At 41.0% G+C, this 20,692-nt stretch overlaps 1 protein-coding gene across 1 annotated transcript; it reads left to right on the plus strand.

The window, feature by feature from the left end:
• The first annotated feature begins 239 nt into the window (after positions 1-239).
• LOC134213858 (protein aubergine-like) lies at positions 240-19,273 on the plus strand. The gene is made up of 6 exons (XM_062693278.1): positions 240-412; positions 15,940-16,030; positions 16,096-17,195; positions 17,262-17,465; positions 17,564-18,505; positions 18,603-19,273. Exons 2-6 carry the CDS (start codon positions 15,944-15,946, stop codon positions 18,865-18,867), a joined length of 2,598 nt encoding a protein of 865 aa, XP_062549262.1. The 5' UTR covers positions 240-412; positions 15,940-15,943; the 3' UTR covers positions 18,868-19,273.
• Positions 19,274-20,692: the final 1,419 nt, after the last annotated feature.

The raw sequence follows: 20,692 nt of genomic DNA on the forward strand, positions 1-20,692 counted from the left end.
ACTCTCCGGTCACTATGATGAGTCGTGAACCGGTGAATAGTGAATGTAAAATTCCCACCGCTTATTTTTCTCACTTGAAGTATGAAACGAGTGAGATAGCCTACACATAACTAACACTTTCGACATATAGGGTAGCAGAGTCCAATATGTGTGAGCGGGCTAGCCTATATAGCCTCCTCTGCCTGAACCCTCAACGCGACCGCGCGGTTTAGCATCATTTCAGCTCACCTCACAGTTTCTCACTCTTCATTCTCATAACCCAGCTCAGACAAGCCGGACGTGTTTTCACACTTCTCGCTGTGCTCGCCATAGAGCACATTTTTTAAACACTTGACAAAGTTTTCAAAAACTGATTTTTTCGCCCACAAAGCGACTCAAATATCCGAAAAAGTGCTGCTAGAAGTGACCTCGGGTAAGTGGCTATACGAAGAAAGCCGACTTTCGGGTGGGAAATGTGTTTGCGGAGTGCTTGGAAAGTTTTGCAAAATGACGCCGCTGTTTGATGATGGACCGGCGCACAGTGGAAAAAAAATAGAAAATGTTGGACAGATTGATGTATTGATCAAAACAATAATAGTGCCAACAGTGCTCAGTTAGGACCCAATATATGAGGTCGAATAGCCCCAATAGTTGGTGATGTGGATTGATGCAACAATGTTTTAATAGATTGTTATTGTAATTTATCAACTATACGTGGACTTGTTAGTTAAGTTCACATCAGGTCAAAGAAGAAGTAAATATAGAAGCAGAGGTTTATCAGGGTGACTGGTGAATATAAATATACACCTAAGGACATCTTTAGTAGAGTTATAAACTGTATGGGGGTTAGAAAACTGATACGATCTTGCAACAGAATTTACTCGAGTTTCATTTCACAGCATTTTAATTTGCCTCGGAAGATTATAATTTCGTTTTCCATTTTCCAAAAAATATGTGCAGTTTGAAACTGCTACTGAAGATGAATTTCCCGTTCCTTATCTATGTCAGTTGTAAAATCTGTAATGCGAGGAAAAATTATAACTAGAACTGTAACATTACTAAAGATACCCTATCGGGTCTCATCACTTTTAGGTTGAATATTGTTGCCTCTGTGCATAAATGCACACAATTAGTTATACGTTATCATGTGGTTTACATCATTTGTCTGGACGAGGAATTTATTAGTATGTTCATTATTAATTAAGGAAATCATATTAAACATTGTTCATTTTGGAAGTCTTCACCCTCCAAAACAATTTCACAAATTTGAAATTGTGTTTTTTAGTATAGAGGTGTAGTTTGAAGCGCTATGATGCTTATTAATAGTTCCTTAAAAGAATTAGAAAATACTCTTAAAGATTTGACCACTTATTTTTCATTTTCTTCCTCTGTTCGCCTTTGCTCCAATGCCATTACGTATACATCTTTTTTTTACCGGTTCCGCGCTTCATATCTATGTGTGCGAGGGATGGAAGTCCAATATAGCAGTGCTTACCTGCACAACATTGATTGTTACAAAAATTAGTAGATACCCATGCGAAATATGCTTGTGAGCTATTTTTTAGGGGTATGTGCACATCGGGAAAGATAAAACATTTTGTTAGTCTCATTGGAAGCTACCTTCTAATGCACACAATTGAACTGCTCGAACGAATCAACATAAAATTTCATACTTCGGGCTTAGATCTTGGGCGCCTAATTGTGTAAATGGTGTGAATGATTCTAATCTGAGCTTGGACGTATGAAACTTTGTTGATGCATTCTGCAATTTGCTAATCTCGCTTGATATTTTCTCAATTTTTTTATAGAAACTAAAAAATAGTTTTCAAATAATAGTATTGACCCGATTTTGTCACCCCAAAATGTTGTGAAAATTTTAGTTGTTTTTTGTAATTTTGTAATACCGCAAACAACAATGGTTTTTATTGGACAACTTTCTCCGCCTGTGATTAGTTAATAATCCGTTCACGTATCGTGTCTTTTCTAGTCAGAAACTGATTCATATTTGGGATTCACCAGGGGGTGATGAAATCAGGATATCACTGTATCCTTGATTTAGATAGAATTTTATTGAACTAGTTATTTTAGACATCAAAAAAACAATAAATAATAGGTCTCCGGGTCTTCTATAAAAAGTTTAAGAAAATTATTTTGAGCTTTTTAGTGGAATGTCTTCACTTGGCATAAGATGAGTTTGTACAATCCCATTTAATTCCACCTCTGATTGTACTTTGACAGTTACGTATTTCGACCTCAACAGTAAGGTCGTCTTCAGTGTCAAGTACGAGACACTGATGACGACCATACTGTTAAGGTCGAAATACGTATTATTATTTAAAACAAAAAATACAGTTAAAAGACTATTATTCTTCCATTTACTTTTACATTATTTTTAATATTGTAAAATAAAGCGCGTAATGAACACCGGTCTACTACGTTGCTCAAGCGAATTATATTGTTGAACATATAATTTATGTGAATTTTGGTACGTGAAACTAAAATTGGTGAAAATTCGTGCACGTTGTCCGTTTCTGATGTGTTGTCCTGCAAAGTTCAGTAACAGCCAAATGATCTTTATCTTTATGTATTGTTGTTGCATCAACAGGCTACTTTTAGTCTTAATATAATGTGGGACCGACAGGTCAAGAAAAGGCTGGCTATTACAAATTGGAATTATTGAACTAGCAGACATCTTGCATTGCAAAGAAAAACTAAATGATCTCACGATCTTGTGGCATTGTCGGATGTTGTAGGCGAATGGCCATTAAAGTTTCCGTGCAGCAAGGAGTAACTGAACTTGGCTGTAATAGGACATAATTGGCGCTTTGATGTTGCATGAAGAAGAAGAAGCAGAAAAATGATAATCGAAAAAATCTCCCCGGGAAACCATTCGAAGAAGTTTTAAAAACTCTTCTTAAAAGTTCTAGAAGCGATTTAATTAAAAACGACAATCAGTACGGTGTTGGCCTTTTCTTATACTGTGTATTAAGATTAAGTGTAATATCACAAAATAAAATTTCGAATAGTAATATTGTGTTTATTCTACAGTTAGAGCCGTAGCGTGGGTTCCCGGCGCCCTTTCGAACTCTCTTTTGGGCGCCCCTATTCGCATAAGCGTTACATGTCAGTTTTTTTTTCAACTTGAGAAATAAAATAAAATCTAATAAATCGATAGAACGAGCAATCTTTCTGAAAATTGGCATAATATTATTTATTTGTATACATTGCTATGGAACAATTAAATGGACTATAATGACATTGATGTTTTGTGCGAGAGTGTATAAAAATCTGGAATGTGACTGTTATGCGAATAAATAGCAAGACGGGACAACACAAGTGGGTTTTGATTTTCAAATTTCTAGAACAAAACCTATTATTTTACCAGTTTTTCTTACAGCTTATTTCTGAAAGAAAATCAAAATCGTCTAAAATCGACATGGGACTCTTATGCGAATCGCGGCAGCTCACTTACTAAGGAAAAAAATGTGCAATATTTAACATGGAAAGGTAAGATTAAAAAGTTAAGTGTTTGGAAGATGCTGCAAATAGTAAGCAGTATTCGTCGGTATGCTCCTAAAAAGTTTTGAAATTTATCGATTTTTATTTCTTTAATATTTTCAAAATATTTTCAAAAATATTCAAAATTCATATGGGATCTTGCAGAGCCGTGGCCATTTCTCGATCTTCGTATAGAATCTGTAAAAACATCCAGATTAATAAAATTCCTGAAAGTTCTTTACTCATTATTCCTTTCAGCTCATACTGTCCATAACGACTGTTAAAGAACATCACTGAGAAGAGAGATTTGAAGATCATGCACGCTTAAAATCAATAACACAGAGATGTGTTTGCATCACACAAAACGGACCTAATGTGAAACATCCCCTAGATGAGCGACAGTTACACAGGCACAAAAATGCCTCGTACGGTCGTGATAACAGTCCTTTTCAACATGTAAACGTTTGTACAGATTCCTTGTTTCATGAGGAACCAAATACTGTTGAAAATATTGAAATCCAAGCTTCAATAAAACCACACGAGCTATTTTTGAGACTGTGTAACTATCGCTCATCTAGGGGATGTTCCGCATAAGGTCCGTTTTGTGTGATGCAAACACATCTCTGTGTTATTGATTTTAAGCGTGTGACAAAATTGTACAAAACTCTGAAATGGATCGATCGAAAGTCAAAATCGCTATCGGAGCTATTCGGACCAAGAAAAATCCTACATCGGAATCGAAATAGGAAGCATGGGGGCCACGTGGTGAAGTAAGGCGATGAATGTTTTGATAGCACGTGATGTTCGTATAGCGAAATTTTTTTTGCTAATCTACGAGAACCTTGAAAAATGATAAACAAAGCAGTCATTTTAGCAAGGTACATTATTACTTCCGGGTCAAATGCGGCCATAAAGATCGTTCCCGAACTATATGCGCTTTGAATCATAAGGGCGTAACTTTATTGATCGATTCCTCTTGATTATCAATCATCATTTATCACACCAAACTGTTAAATCTTTGGAACCGCAATTTGCTACATTTGTAGAAAAAAACATCGAACCCTCATGATGCTAATCAGCTACAATGAGGATCGATGATAGAACCACACATAAATTAAATAATTGCTAATTCGAGACCACACATAAAGTTTAATTGGATACATATTTTATTAGTAGTTCGCGTAGAGAATGTTTATGTGTGCGCTGATATACATCATAAGTTAAATTATGGATTTTTGCCAATAAATATGTGTGGATTTTTAGTAGTGTAGTTATTCCAAGGGGGAGGTCTTCCAAGAATCCCTCAGAAGGATCTTTATTAATCGTTCAAAATATTCTTCAAGGAGTTCCACCTGAAAATCAACCGCAAGTATCGATCTCAAGGCATCATGCATTAGCATTAGCACTGAGCAATTCGCACAAATTCGTAGGTGGTACAAGCCTAGACTATTGTATGAAAGTAGCATCACTTTCATCCGTTTCCACAGATATCGATTTGGGACTAATCACTATCTCTTAGATGGAAGCAATGCACTCTTCTATAGTCGAGATCCGTCCTTGTGAATGCTGAGGAAGGGGAAGGATGGTTTGTTGGACACCTACCTAAGAAAGATACAGAGAACTCTACGACCTCTCTTAGATGCCACAAAAGTTTTGGGTTTGTGTGGAAGGCTATAACAGTAGAAATCGTTTTGGTAGAACGTGAAACACAGAAAGAATTAAAATAGATATAGAAAGTAGGCAAGAGACGAGCCTGGAATTAAACCCACGACCCACGACCGAGCTCATACCTCAAGGCATCATGCATGCGTACAGAAAAGGATGAGATTGAGCAACGACTGCTACGCGCACATAAAATTCAGCGCACGAGAATCTCACGAAGCTTGTGTACCTCACATTAACATTGGTGAGTCACTTTAAGACATCTCAATTCGATCAGCTCATGCGCTGCTTGCCTTTGCAAACCTTTTCAAACAACAGCGGAGGTGCATAAAACAACTCGGGCGGGAAATTTTCATTCAATAATATAAGTAACGCCAGCTATACATTCCTAGTGCATGAGATGAGTCTCATGAGACGTACATTGAGACACGCTCACTCAGTTATTCTATGCGCGCTACCTTCTCTCGTCGCACAGAACCGATGCTTCGTGAGCTTTTGTAGCTCATGGCACACTGTCTCATCCGTGTATACACGAGAAGTAAGAGACTATGGTATATCTTTTCGTCCTCCATTCAATAAGAATAACTATGAAGACTCCCGTAGAGGTGCTCTAAACGCTGGCAATTTCGGGGAAATTGGCTATCATTGAGCTTTTGTGAAACCGAGTGCACAAGACAACGTCGGAAACAATCAAACATCAATAATTCACAAATTTCAAATAACTTTTCTAATATGAGATTTTTAGACTTTTTCTTGGCCCTTTGTTTCTGGGTTCGGAGGTCTTAGAGGATCCGAAATAAACCAAATCATCTAATATAATGATTTAAAATTAAAGAAATATTCCTTGTTTGCTCTAAATTACTCAAAATATTGTCACTATAAACCTTTGTATTTTGTAGTCGGTTCTCGTAAGTAATTGGTTCTTAAACTAAAACAATTCTTGATTTCGGCGCCCCTTGAGGGCTAGCGCCATTGGCGGGGGCCAACCCGGCCAACCTTACGCTACGGCACTGAGTAGAAGAAAAGTCCAACCCCGTACTGCTTACCGTTTTTAATTAAATTGCTTCTAGAATTTTTGGGAAGAGTTTTAAAAACTTCATCGTATGGTTTCCCGCGGATATTTTTTCGATTATCATCTTTCTGCTCCTTCTTCTTCATGTAACATCAAAGCGCCAATTGAATTGATTATCTTTATCTTCAATGGCTCTACATTGAAACTGGAACTTGCCCTGCTTTTCAACTTAGTGTTCTATTAGCAATTTCACAAATAATAATTGAAAGCTTTTCTATGTCTGTCAGTTGCATGATGAGCCGAGAATATTTTCCACCCAAAAACCCCCAAGCCCTATCGAACTTGCTATCTCTGGGTTGCCAATTCTACGCCTTTGCTCGCAAGGCTAAAAGTCATCTAAGGTTTCTCTCAAGTGAAAGGTTTGAGGATTACACTGAAACGTATTCGCATGTAGTCAAATATGCAAGTATTCGTTAAAAAAATTTCACAATGACAGTGCAAATGGATCTTTTGATTCAAATGGATGCGTGGGGAGCATTTATTCAGAGAGTGAGGGTGATGGTGAGTTAACAACAAATCTCCGCGAAAGGTATGTCGGCTACTGGAAGCACACTACGGATTGAAGCAAACTGCGTGTGGCTTTTGTTACTGGATGTAGAGCTGCAGCGAGTTGGACTCAAGTGATCCAGTTACGATCCGTGCGTCTACTACAAAGTTCGTGACAGTAAATAGCGTTATCACTAACGCCGTTCATATGGATGACTAGCTGATCCACCGAAGTATTTAGAAAATGTAGGGGAGGATGGGGCACGATCGCCACCCGGGGCAAGATGAGCAATCCTGAATTTTATCGCTATTATGCCTTTTTTTCTCTCTAAAAAATTCCCAAACACTGTTAAACTAAGTCCAACAAACGACTTGATTGACACTAAAAAATATTATAAAAATAAAATGAATGTGAAAAACAGATGAATTAGCGAAAAAAAACTTGCATTATCAGCATTAGTAAATAAAGTTTTTGAAAACATAAATATTTTTAAATGGAAATCTTGACCAACTACTCATTTTATAAGTCTTCGAAAAATGTTTTAGGGTACTTTCCACTACTATTTACAGTGAAATGGTCGAACATAATGAATTAGATTTGAATAATTTATCTCAACGGAGGTGAACTAGCCTTGGGCTAAAAACCTCTTTAATAAAGATTTTAATAATAATTTATCTCAAGTGGGGAAAAATGAGCACTTGAAACAATCAAATAAGGGCGGAACAAATATTATGTTCTTCTTCTGTCATCGCCCCCTCGATTTTGTGTAGCTTTAATTTATTATTTTAGGCGTGAATTCAAAATTCGATTGGAAAAATAAATAAAATATTGAACTTTCCCAGAAAATTCTTTAAGAAAACTGACTGTGTGTGTGTGTGCGTGTTTTTTTTCTTCCTAAGCAATGGAGGGGGAATCTGCTCAACAGACATCCTGGGTTGACCAGGAAGTGCGGGGTTAGGGATCACCGAGGGAGGCAGGACTACATCCCCGACCCGCTAAACCGTTTCCATTACCGCCAAGCCCATAGTCATTTCGGTACAACCAGAAAGTAATGCTTCAAAGGGGGGCCAGTGCACAACGCACCTTCGAGGTTAGCTGCGTGACCTTGCAGCACCGAACATCGTAACTCGCTTTTTTAGAAGAACACCATGGTATCGTGCCAGCACGTTGCCGGCTTCCAGGTGACCTTACCACGCCCTATGTCCTCGGAAGGTGGGAAGGGTCGACTTCGCGCCTGCTTCCCTCTGCACGACTGGTATCAAGAATGATGATGCCGCGTGCACCCCAAATTGACCTTTCTGCGATAGGGCCTATTCGCCATCACACAGAGGGACTTGCCGGCGCGGTGCCTACGCCTGCCCCAGCCTCGACGAGGACCCCTTTCCGTCCTCGGGCTCGGAACCCGCCCGGTTGACCGACGCCACGAAAGCGACGATACCATGTTGTTCTTCGCGCGGCCACTTGTTCGATAAAAGGATCGAGTTCGACCACAGAGCATGACCACCGGTATGACCCATGAAGCCGACTCCGATCCCTTGTACCACCTCTTATTTGCGCCTGAACTAGCCATCCTTGAGTCCAAGCGCCACCTTCTGTGTAGCTCCGAGGCGATTTGGGCGATAGCCGATAAAACGGCGTTCCAGCCAATTTCATCTTTACACATCCTCCGAACTAGGTTGTCCGGGGTAGTGTCCAGACCACATGTGGCAAGCATGTGGTCACGCATTGCGCGAAAACATGAGCACACGAACAACACGTGTTCCGCCGTTTCCTCTAAACCTGCGCACACCAAACACTCGGGCGAGGCCGAGCAAGCCAGCTGCGTTACCTGCACTGTGATTTTGCAACACGCTTAAACGCCGGGCACATCGAACCCCCCATGGGGTGCTTGCTGTTCATAGCTTTGCTGGAACAAATCAAACAATTGGGAGGGTTCGTGCAGCATTGTGCCTTATGTCCCTCCAATCCGCAGCGTCGGCAGAGATTGCTTCTGTCAGGGCCTTTGCTGTCCCATTGCTTGTGCCCCGGTTCCAGGCACTTGAAGCAAACTTCGGGTTGCTCGTATATGCCCACAGGGCATACCGATCATCCCACCTTGACGCTCCCTTACTTGACTACCTTGGAGGCGTCCGCTGCAGATAGCCGAACCAATGCTACCTGCGTCCCTGCCGGACCTTTCCGTAGCTGAACGGCTGCGGTGGGCGTCTCCACTTCACACTGTCGCCGCAGGGCCGTGACGAGCTCTTCGACTCGTCCAGGTCTTTAACCCTTAGATTCACCTCCGTAGTGAGTGCCCTCACCTTGACCGTCTCGCCTAGAACTTCCTCCGCCAACTTCTTGTAGGCGGCGCCCTTTTGCGAGACGCCCCGCTTCAGCTCGAAGATCATCTCGCCCATCCGGGTACGTCTTATTCGACGTACGTCGGCGCCGAGTTCATCGAGCTTGACGTTACTCCTCATCGCCTTCAAAACGTCCGAGTACTTAGCCTCGTCCGCCGTGATGACTAGGGCATCGCCCCTGGAGCGATTGGCGCCTACCCCAGACTTCTTGCTACCCTCATTCGCCTGGGCCTTCTTTTCGGCCCTTGACGTCTTCGGTTTCCTTTTGTTCTTGACCAGGGTTCAGGAGGCGTCATCCCCCTCTATTTCCCTGGTCTGGTGCGGCTAAGAACTTTCAGCCTGCCATAACCACTTACCACCACCGTCTTTCCTGAGTGGACGGACCTTTCCAGGTCCTTCCTTCCCCGGTTTTGGAGGTACCTGGCCGGGGTTCAGTTTCCCAGCCCCACTACCCTTGTTCGGGGTAGTAACCCTCTGCGTTTTGGAACGGCCCCCAGGGAGCTCATCCCCTGGAGACTGTCTCCCCCGTTTTTGTGTCTGCTCCGTTGGAGCAGTCACCCCCGACGTACCCGCAAATACTTGAGCATCAGTCTGGGTAGACTTTGGTACCACCGTCTTCGCTGGCACGCCTTCGGTCGATTCGACCTTGCCCGAGTCCGCGAATCCTTGGGCCTCAGTCTGGGTAGACCTCGACTCCACCGATTTCACGGGTTTACACTTGGCCGTCCCGACCGCCCTCTCCAGCTTGGCGTCCAGCATCGATTTTCGAAGTTTCTGCAAGCTCCTCTTGAGGTCCTTGCTTGGGATGTAACGTAACGGTCTAACTCATTCGCAGCAAATCTTGTGGTGATCTTATTTTGGTTTTTTTTGCGAGTTTTCCCGTTCAATCGGTCAGTTTGTGCCTGGTGAACCCTAGAACATTTCCTGCTAAACGGAACACAACTGTTGGCTTAGCTTTTTTTCAAGCGTGCTGAAGTGCAAAAGTGATTCTAAATTGTTTTCTTCACTACGAAATCCAGCCCAGAAACGAAGAAAGTACTGAAAACAACAAAGTTATTAGTGGTACTAGAAGGTGTTATACTTTCACACTCACGCCCGTGATCGAGTCACTCAGTCGTTAGTAATATTATTTATCCACCGGTTCGTTTTGCTCAGTGCATTCACACGTCCGAATCGGTGCTGTTGATTCGAATAGAGCAGCAAGTCCTGGTGCGCTCGGCAGTCTCAAAAGCCGAAACACTGCAGTTGACGTGCGAGACTCTGCTTCGACAACGGCTTTGGTGGAGGTCCATTCAGTGCGCATCCACACGCTTCATCTGCGGCGGCGCTGAAGAAGGATAGAGTAGTGTGTCTCGTTGCGTTTGGTTCATCTTAAGCTAAGAACATGCATCCAAACATATAAAATTATAAATGACCCCCCAATTTACCTCCGAAACTTCTTCAAGGTTGCCCGCTCTTCTCGAGCATTACTACTTATTGTTCCAAGAGCCCTTTCTAATAATTTGAGAGATTCTTTTCGTGCCCGTGCTGTCAAAATTTGGAACGAATTACCTCGTAATCATAGAAGCGAAACGACATTTGTCTCTTTCAAACGAAATTTGAGCATTCACTTCAATTCCCAATAGTACTTTGGTATGAAATTACTTATTTTATTGTGTTAGAAAATAGTACATAGTTGCGTAAGCTTTGAAAACTGTTATGTGGTTATTTATGCGATTATAAAGATTATGTAGATAAATAAATAAATATATGATAAATAAATAAATAAATATATGATATTATGCTTCGATGACGCAAAGTCGATGATGGCGTCCAGCTGTTCCGTCGCCACCTCGAAGGCCGAAAGCCCATCGCGTTTGCGGTTCATCGCCATGGTCCGTCAATAACCCCTACCGTGACCCACGCTGGCGCTGCGCACTGAGCTGCCGACTATTGCCTCTGGCCTTCTAGACGTAGACCTGAACAACCCACTTCTTGCGAAGGGGTTGTCGCCTACACTACTACCACTAATTGAAGAATTGACTTGGTTTTCCATTTTCGTCCCACGAGTTGCTCGGGAAAAGAGGTCCACCACGCCAGAGCCCAGCATGACGCGGTAAGGGACAATTACTGTGGAGGGTGCCCAGGTACCCCACAGGCTCCGTTAAAGGCCTAGCTTATTATTTCACCCCCCTGGCCATGCATCCCCTCGGCACGGGTCGCTTGACGCCTTGGGATTAGGGATTAGGGACGATGGTCCCGGTCTAACTCGCAGTGGCCATGGGGAGGGGTCGTCAAGCCCTTGGACAAAGTCCCTGCTGCCCCAGTGTGTGTGTGTGTGTGTGTGTGTGTGTGTGTGTGTGTTTTTGTGTGTGTGTGTGTGTGTGTGTGTGTGTGTGTGTGTGTGTGTGTGTGTGTGTGTGTGTGTGTGTGTGTGTGTGTGTGTGTGTGTGTGTGTGTGTGTGTGCACCCACCCAAAAAAATGTCACTCATTTTTCAGGTACTTATCCTTAACCGATTTACTCGCAACAAGTTGCATTCGACGCAGGATACTCTACCATTGTTTCCTATTGAAAACTGATGAGCCAGATCGGACTATGGGCTCAAGAGTAATGGCCAAAATACTATTTTTATAATGCACGAGAAAGGCATGAGGTGAAGTCGTCGTCCTTTGGGAATGTGATATCTGGGAGAGTTACCAAACGCCTTTGGTTCTACCTTAACTCTAATTTTATTATCTACTTACATTCTATATATATACAAAGTCAGGTAACTATCGAGAGGTAAATATTCATAATTATTTACCTGTCGATGAGCTGCCTGTTTTCATCGTCCTAATCTACCTTGACGGGTAGATACTTTGAGACAATGCAGTGGTAGATCACCACATTACTCATCCCCAAAGGGAAAAAAATGATTTTTATCATTTTTTTTAAGACAACTTGTTCTTCAGCAGGATGTGTCGGTGTGCAAATAATGGTGTTTTGGCAATCCTGCGCTATGAAGGTACCTCTCGAGGACCGGCAGTGATCAAAGGATTGCAATAACGCCCTCATCTCGAGAAGGATCATTACATCCTGCCAAGAATACCTACCTTTACAAACTGCTGTCAATTCGATGCGTGGACCTGGGTGCAACTTTTACCACATCTTCTATCGTATCGGCACTGCCGACTTCCGACTTCTTCGAACCTCAGTTCCGTTTCCTGTTCCGTTTATGCTCCTCTGATGTCCAACGCATCCCACCGCTGCCACCAATGAGGTGAAGTCGTCGTCCTCTGGGAATGTGATATCTGGGAGAGTTACCAAACGCCTTTGGTTCTACCTTAACTCTAATTTTATTATCTACTCACATTCTATATATATACAAAGTCAGGTAACTATCGAGAGGTAAATATTCATAATTATTTACCTGTCGATGAGCTGCCTGTTTTCATCGTCCTAATCTACCTTGACGGGTAGATACTTTGAGACAATGCAGTGGTAGATCACCACAGGCACCATCACCGCTAGGTGGATTAATCAGGGTTTTTAAATTTATCCGTTGATTTTTTATTTACCACCCCCTTCGTTATCCAAAGACCAACATGGAAAAAGAAGAAATTCATATATCTTGTTCTGATCTAATACACAAAATACAATAAAACACTTTTGCACAATCTACAATCATGGTTTGCTATGCGATGAATCAGTTGAGTAACGTACATCATCAAAACTACTGAAATTTTAAACTGATTTCTGTTTTTCAATATTAAGTACCTATGTTGATGGTATCAATGAAAAATATTTTATCGATCCGAAAACCAATGCACAAATTATTTTTTTTTACAATGTTGTGAAAACTCATATGTGAATATGTACGTTAGGTGAAAGATATTGATTTGGAAAATGTATTGGAGGTAACCTTTTTCCCTTCGATGGGACTCGAACCCATGACCCTACAGTACGCTAGACTGGTGCTTTAACCAACTAAGCTACGAAGGACCTCCGTCGGCCTTCGCAACCTAGCGGCTACTGGACGAGCTCGAGATTCCCAAATTGGACGCATAGTCAAATCACTCGCAATCCATTTCTCTTAGTTGGTTAAAGCACCAGTCTGTTGTTGGGTTCGTAACATTGTAAATTAACGTCCAAGTCGGGTGGTTTAATCCCCGGAAATAGGCAATTAACTTTGATTGAACTATTATTTTTTGTTAATATTGGCTTCAGTTGAAAAAAAAAGATTCTAAAGAAAATCATAGTAAGCCTTGACGCGAATAGACGTGTTTGGATTACATGTTTTTTTCCGGATTATTTTCCGTGGACGTATAAGTGCTGTAAGGCCAGTGACAACTTGTAATTACGGTTCATTTGGAAACTCTGGAATTGCCGTTCAATGAATTCTTGTCGCCAATACGACTGATTGTCGATGTCGACGGCACAGAATGGTGCGAGTGGTTGATTTCCGATGGCCAAAGCTCGAACGAATTTGCCTCCGTAGTTACCAAGATTTCTCACTTTCGCCATCAGGGAATGGTTTGATTTGGTGAGATTGTTCCAAAATGTTTTCATTTTGATTTCTATTTATAACACTAGATACGCACTGGATTGTATACTTAATCCGGATGTTTGTTTATGGAGCCATTGTCCGTTGTCCAATTTATGATAATGGTAGCATAAACAGGTGGGTTAGTGTAAGTATAAGTTCTCGATAATAATCAATGTGGGCTCGCTTGACTGTGGATTAGACTGGCCCAGCCTTATATGGAGAGAAAAAAAATTGTCGGATTCTACGGAGCATCAACCAGTATTGTACATTTGGGTGTATAAGTCAATCTCTGAAAATTTCAGCTCGCTTTTTGCATTGGGCAAATCAAGCAGTCGAAAGACATTCATTTGCCAGAAAGAGCTAACTTTTAATTGTATGGGAGCGGGAGCCCTTCTTTCCAGAAGGGGGTGAAACATGTTCACGTTTAAAATTGCCCAACGTGTATTTTTATACCATGATATTTGCTCGCTTGAAAGTATTGTACAATGCGCGCCGCAGTAGTTTTTGTTTAACGGTTTTTAACAACTGAACATGTTGGAGTAAAAGTGTGTGGGCGACAATTGTCTGAATATTCTAAGGATTCATTCACATAAGGAAATATTTCTCTAAAAGCATTAATGTTCTCATAGAAAAGTATTGAAATTCCCGTTTTTTTAGTGGCCACCCGTTAGAAGAAGAAGAAGAAGAAGAAGATAATTTTCTTACATTTTCAAACCAATCGAAATGGGTGGAAATTGTCAAATATTAGTAGCTTATCGAAAAATTCCACCTAGACCATCTAGGCGAGGCACACCATTCTCTGGGGTTAGCATTACGGGAAAAAAATTAAACTGTTGAACTGGATCAGAAGTGTTATATTGAATGATGTTGTACTCGTGGTAACACGAGGTTAAAATTTTACACGATTCAAGGACGAACGCTGTTCATCTGGCTTTTTTATGATATGAATGATGTGGCGTACCGTCGTACTCGAGTTATGGAGCTTCTTCCGGATGACCAACCCAAGCAACCAGAAGTTCGGATAAGAAGGGCTATTTTGGCTTAATCAGCTCTCATTTTAAGTAATTTTTTGTATGGTTGGAGCGTAAAAGTGAACTTTAAAGTTTCGTTAAGGATGCTTGGAACTTGATGTGAACCATAGTGAACCAATTAGTTCGGTTAAGAATAAATTTAAGTAAAATCTGAACTTCTGGTTGCTTGGGAAAACATCATGTCACAATGGTCGGATTCGTCAAATTTCACGACATAAATCGATAAGTCGAAAACCATTGGTGCTAGAGTTTTGACGTCTTCAGAAGAAATGATCTGCAAGAAGAGATCTATTTTTGGTGTAGGCTGTCATTAGGGTGGCCCTTCGGTGAATTTTTTTGGGAAATGTATTTTTTTACCCTTTTGAAATAGGAGTTTATATAATTCTACAAAGTTGTAGAGAATTTAATTGTAAGCATTTTTGCTTAATGAACATTTATTTTATCTCATATGGGTAATGTTTTATGACAAAATTGCTAAATTAAGATAGGGTTGTTTGATACAAAAGGGTGGGTGGTTTAGGATAGGGTGGTTTCATACAAAAACCAATATGATTATCAAACAAAAGTGGACAAACATGGACAAATGAAATACCATGGATTTGATGGGCCTGCATGTATACTTTTAGATTACGATTGAAATTTTTCCTAATATTTGCTACTAGCTGCAGCAGAATGCTCAGAAAAATATCACTTTTTCATGAAAAAACGCTTATAGTATGCTTGAAAATGAAGCCAAAAGATGCGCCATCCAAAGACCGTGAGGCGGTGCAAAGACAGTTTTTGAAAATATTCTGAATTGATGAAAGTAGAAGCTAAAAACTATTTTTTTCGGGACCACCCTATCTAAATTTAGCAATTTTGTCATAAAACATCACCTATATGAGATAAAATAAATGTTAATTAAGCAAAAATGCTTAGAATTAAATTCTCTACAACTTTGTAGAATTAGGGGAAACCGCCAAATGTTGAACAGCTAATTTTGTCGCCTATTGTTGAACTCCCATAAGAAATGCACGTGCGTTCAACAATAGGCGAAGAAATTAGCCGTTCATCATTTAGCGAATTACCCTATATGAACTCCTAACTCAAAAGGGTAAAAAAATACATTTCCCAAAAAATTTCACCGAAGTACGAGACACTGAAGACGGCCTTACTGTTGAGGTCGAAATACGTATCTGTCAAGATACAATTAAGTGGTGGAATTCAATGGGATTGTATAAACTCGTCTTATGACAGGTGCATGAGATCTGTATAAATACACACATGTCTGCATATTTGGCATCGCTTGTGCGAATAATATTTAATCTACATCATCTCAAATACCCTATTTAACGGCATTGAACTAAAAATAAGATATATTTTCAGCATAATGTCTGATCGTTACTCTCAAGGGCGCTCGCGAGCCCGTGGTTATGCAGAAGTGGGTTCACCTCACGAAGGGCGTGCAAGTCCAGTGGTAAGTTTCCTCCCTCGATCACAGTTGACATCAAAAGGTATCGTAATCCATGCTCTATGTTCCAGTCCCGACCAGCGTATAGTTCGCGGGATGAGGGTCGCTCGAGGGATCATCACCGGGAGTCATCATCGGGTGCCCGCGAAAGGTCCTCCGGAAACGGAAATGGAAGTGATCGTGGTGAACGATCGGACCGCGGTGAACGGCCCGAACGTGATGAGCGACGCAAACGTACCCGCCGTGGTGCCGGAGATACGCTCCGTACACGCGCCCTGGATGCTCCATCAAAGCACGGCACCACGGGTCAGGCTCTCCAGCTCAACAGTAACTACTTCAAGCTGTTGAAACATATCGAGTGGACATTGTACCAGTATCGCTTAGATTTCTCTCCGCAATGCGCAAGTATGCGGCTTATGCAAGGGTTGGTCAATGAGCATAAGAAAATATTCGGCGGTTTCTTGTTCGATGGCACGCAACTGTTCATGGTCAACAAGTTGCGTTCAGATCAGCTAACATTGCAGTCTAGGCACGAAAGAACTGGAGACGTCTATCATCTACGTATCGTGCACACTGGTTCCGTTGATATGACCAATGAAGCGGGTATTCAAGTACTCAATTTGATCCTTCGTCGTGCTATGGCTGGGCTGAATCTTCAGCTGGTTGGTCGCAATTTGTTCGACGCGGCAGCAAAGATTGCCATTCGTGAGTATCAGATCGAACTGTGGCCAGGCTACATTACCAGTATTCGTCAGCATGAACAAGATATTCTCGTGTGTTGCGAAATTGCCCATAAAACTATGCGTATGCAGACTTGCTACGATATCCTGCGCGATTGCCAGAAACACGACCGTAACTACAAGGATTCGTTTAAACGCGCCGTACTTGGTGTCGTTGTGTTGACCGGTTACAACAACAAGACCTACACTATTCACGATGTTACATTTGAAACTACGCCAGAAAGTACGTTTGATACCAAGGCTGGCAAAACATCCTTCATTGAGTATTACAAACAAAAGTACAACATCCGCATTCGCGATCCACATCAGCCTATGTTGCTGTCACGAGCCAAGAAACGTGATTTACGTGCTGGAGGCAGTGAGCTTATGGCACTTGTCCCAGAACTCTGTCAAATGACTGGATTGACAGATCAAATGAGATCTGATTTCAGGTATGCATAAAAATATTAATATATCCTTGACCACAATTCAATAACACAGGGTCCTGCTTATTGCAGAATGATGCGTGCTATGGCCGATCACACTCGTCTGAACCCGGATCGACGTATAGAACGATTGGAAACATTCAACCGCCGGCTGCAAACATCTCCCGAAAGTATGGAAGTGTTCAAGACCTGGCAGATGGAGCTGGACAGACGCCTGATTGACCTTCCAGGTCGACTGTTGCCACAGGAAATGATCTTCTTCTCAACCACCGCAAAGTATGTTACATGTTTAGCTAATTGTTGTGTTTTTGTAGCAAAACCTTTCTGATACATATTTGTTGTTTTTTAACTTCAATGTTTTCTTTATTCGACAGTGGTGTACAAGCTGGGGAACAGGCAGATTGGACTGCGCATTTCCGTAACAATCCTATGTTTGCAACGGTACGGTTGACACGTTGGTATTTGATCGTGCCGAACCGTGCGTCACGCGAGGCGAATGATTTCCTGGGATGCATGATCCAGGCAGCTCGTGGTATGCGTTTTGAGATTAGTAATTGCGAAGTCGTCACAATTCCGGACGACAACCCGGGCACGTATGTGCGGACCCTGGACAACCTACTTAATAAGGATCCACAGCTGGTGATGTGCGTGGTGACCAACAACAAGGCCGATCGATATACAGCCATCAAGAAGAAATGTTGCGTTGACCGTGCTATTCCCACACAAGTCATGGTACAGAAAACCATCACACCGAAGGGTGGTAATGTTCGAACGCTTATGTCTGTAGCTACAAAGGTTGTCATTCAAATGAATTGCAAACTGGGTGGTGTCCCATGGAAGGTCAAGATCCCCCTCAATGGCCTGATGACCATTGGATTCGACGTTTGCCATGATGGAAAGGATAAGTCAAAATCCTTTGGAGCCATGGTGGCCACGTTAGATCACGATAACAAGGGTACGCCGAAGTTCTTCTCAACTGTTAGTCAGCATACGCACGGCGAGGAAATTTCCAATTATCTCCCCATCAATACCGTTAAGGCGTTGAACGAATACCGTAAAGAATTCGGTGAGCTGCCCAAGCGTATAATCTTCTACAGAGATGGTGTTGGTGAAGGTCAGCTGCACTATGTGTACGAACACGAAGTTAAGTCCATTGTTGAAAAATTAAATCAGATCTATAAGTCAGCTGGTATCGATCAGGATGTACTGTTAACATTCTTCATTGTGAACAAGCGAATCAACACTCGCTTCTTTGATCACCGTCAGAATCCAAGACCAGGTACAGTGGTTGATGACGTCGTCACCCTACCAGAAAGGTAAATAGATACAAATTGTTCACATAAAAAATTGGAACTTTAATTTGCATTAGATACAGTGCTTGATGATCCTTAAATTTCCACTTTTGTTTTTCAGAACCGATTTTTACCTTGTATCACAGTCAGTCCGTCAAGGTACGGTTTCACCGACGGCGTACAACGTTATCTACGACACGTCTGGCTTGAAGATCGACCACTTGCAGATGCTGTCGTACAAGCAGTGCCACTTATATTACAACTGGTCTGGTACTACCCGTGTACCAGCGGTATGCCAGTACGCACACAAATTGTCCTTCTTGGTGGCGCAGTTCCTTCACCAGGCACCGAGTAACTTGCTGGAAAAGAAGCTGTACTTCTTGTAAACAGCTAAAAAAATCAATTGCATGGTGACTTGAGAGTCGCAACCTAGTTCATAAGTATTGCAGTTACATTTTTAGTTAGGTATACACGTTCTTTCCAACCAGAGAGATAATTTTACATTTTGACCCGTTCCCGCAGCTGTGAATTTTTTAAACAGTTGTCAACGACCTCAGATCAAGAATGAAAAAATGAAAAGAGTAATTTTTATAACTTGCATCTTCTTAATCGATGTTAAAGAAATCCCAGTAATTTCTAATTTTCCGAAATCTTGTGTGAAAACTGCAGAACGTATATATCACAAATAACTAATATAAATATTACCTATAGCATGCTTACTCACAGAAATAATTTTAATCATATGTGACTAAAAATTTGAATAAATGCTTGATGACAAATCTATGAAAGAAACTTTGTACTGATTTTTCCCTAATCGTGAGCCTAGATGTGGATCAGCGAAGCATAAAAAACGAATCAACAATTTCCGAAACCAATTGAATTATATTATGAAAAGGAAAACACTTTGAATAAATACATTCTATTCCGACAGCAAATGAACATTTTGAATTTGGAAAACAAAATTTGATCAAATATACAATAGAATATCACAAACAAGGATATGAGAGAATTGTATTTAATTATGATACGCAATTAGACCATCAAATTGTTGGAGATTTTTTTAGTTTGCACCGTTTCTACAAAGATTTTCAAATGTGTTTCAAATTTAATTGTTTTTGATGTAGTTTTTAGGATAAGATTTATGGTAGCTGAACATAAGTAGGGGAACTGTTCCGTTTTTCATCTCACTGAACATATATTCATCCCATCTCAAAACAAAGAAATACAGCACCAATCTTGTCGCTTCTTTTTGCTAACATGCGTGCTCACTGCTGAAAAGAATCGCAAAAAAAAGAAACAAATCAAAATTTCTTTTCATTGCTTTGTTTATGATAGGATGGAAATGGAAGCTATCAGATGAAGTGGCGAACCGTTGCCCTAGGCTAGATGTACCAGTCGTGGCTATAGCACCAGTTGTCGCACTAGTGCTATATATGCCAAATGGCCAATCAAATCACCGCAAACCAAGTTCATATCGATAAAGCATATTCATATGATACGATAAAACCTTTGATCACCTCCAAAACAAGCAAAGCATAATTGTAAAAATTGATTTTGCTTAATTTTTGACGTCCTTTGCACCTGTTGTCGCACTAGTGGTCCCAATTTGGCCAATCCCATAAGAAAACAATGGGATTTGCCAAATAAGGAACCAAAATTATGAATAGTGCCACTACTAGTGCATGCGTTCCTATTATGGATTGATCAATTTTGAGGATTATAACAAATTTTATTGTGGTTTTCACAGCTGTTCTAAGTAGCAGGAAGTAAAGTCTTTCGTTTGATATATGAAGTCCACCCACATGCCTTTTACTTATTTTTTTTTTAAATAGTTGTTCTTATGTATGGCGAAAATTGGTACACCCACCCTATATCAGGAAAATTTATTAGTCAATTACGATTTGTGTTGAACTTAATTAAAATTGAAAAAACATACTAATAAAGATATAAAACAAAACAAAAAAAACAATTACGACATCTAACATTAAAACAAAAAAAGTTGCAGAAAAATATTTTGCTCTTTTTAGTGGAATGTGTATTCAACCGTCTAACTAAAGACACACTGGTGGTACAAGTACCACGGTTATATACCCTAGTACATATTGTACCATGGTTTTCCACGTTGTACCAGCATGGTACAAGGTGACACACTAGTGGTACAACTTGTACCATGGTACGAATACCACCAGTGTGTCATTGAAGACGAGTTTA

This window comes from Armigeres subalbatus, chromosome 2, assembly GCF_024139115.2.
Source record: "Armigeres subalbatus isolate Guangzhou_Male chromosome 2, GZ_Asu_2, whole genome shotgun sequence".
Classification (NCBI taxonomy): Eukaryota; Metazoa; Arthropoda; class Insecta; order Diptera; family Culicidae; genus Armigeres; species Armigeres subalbatus.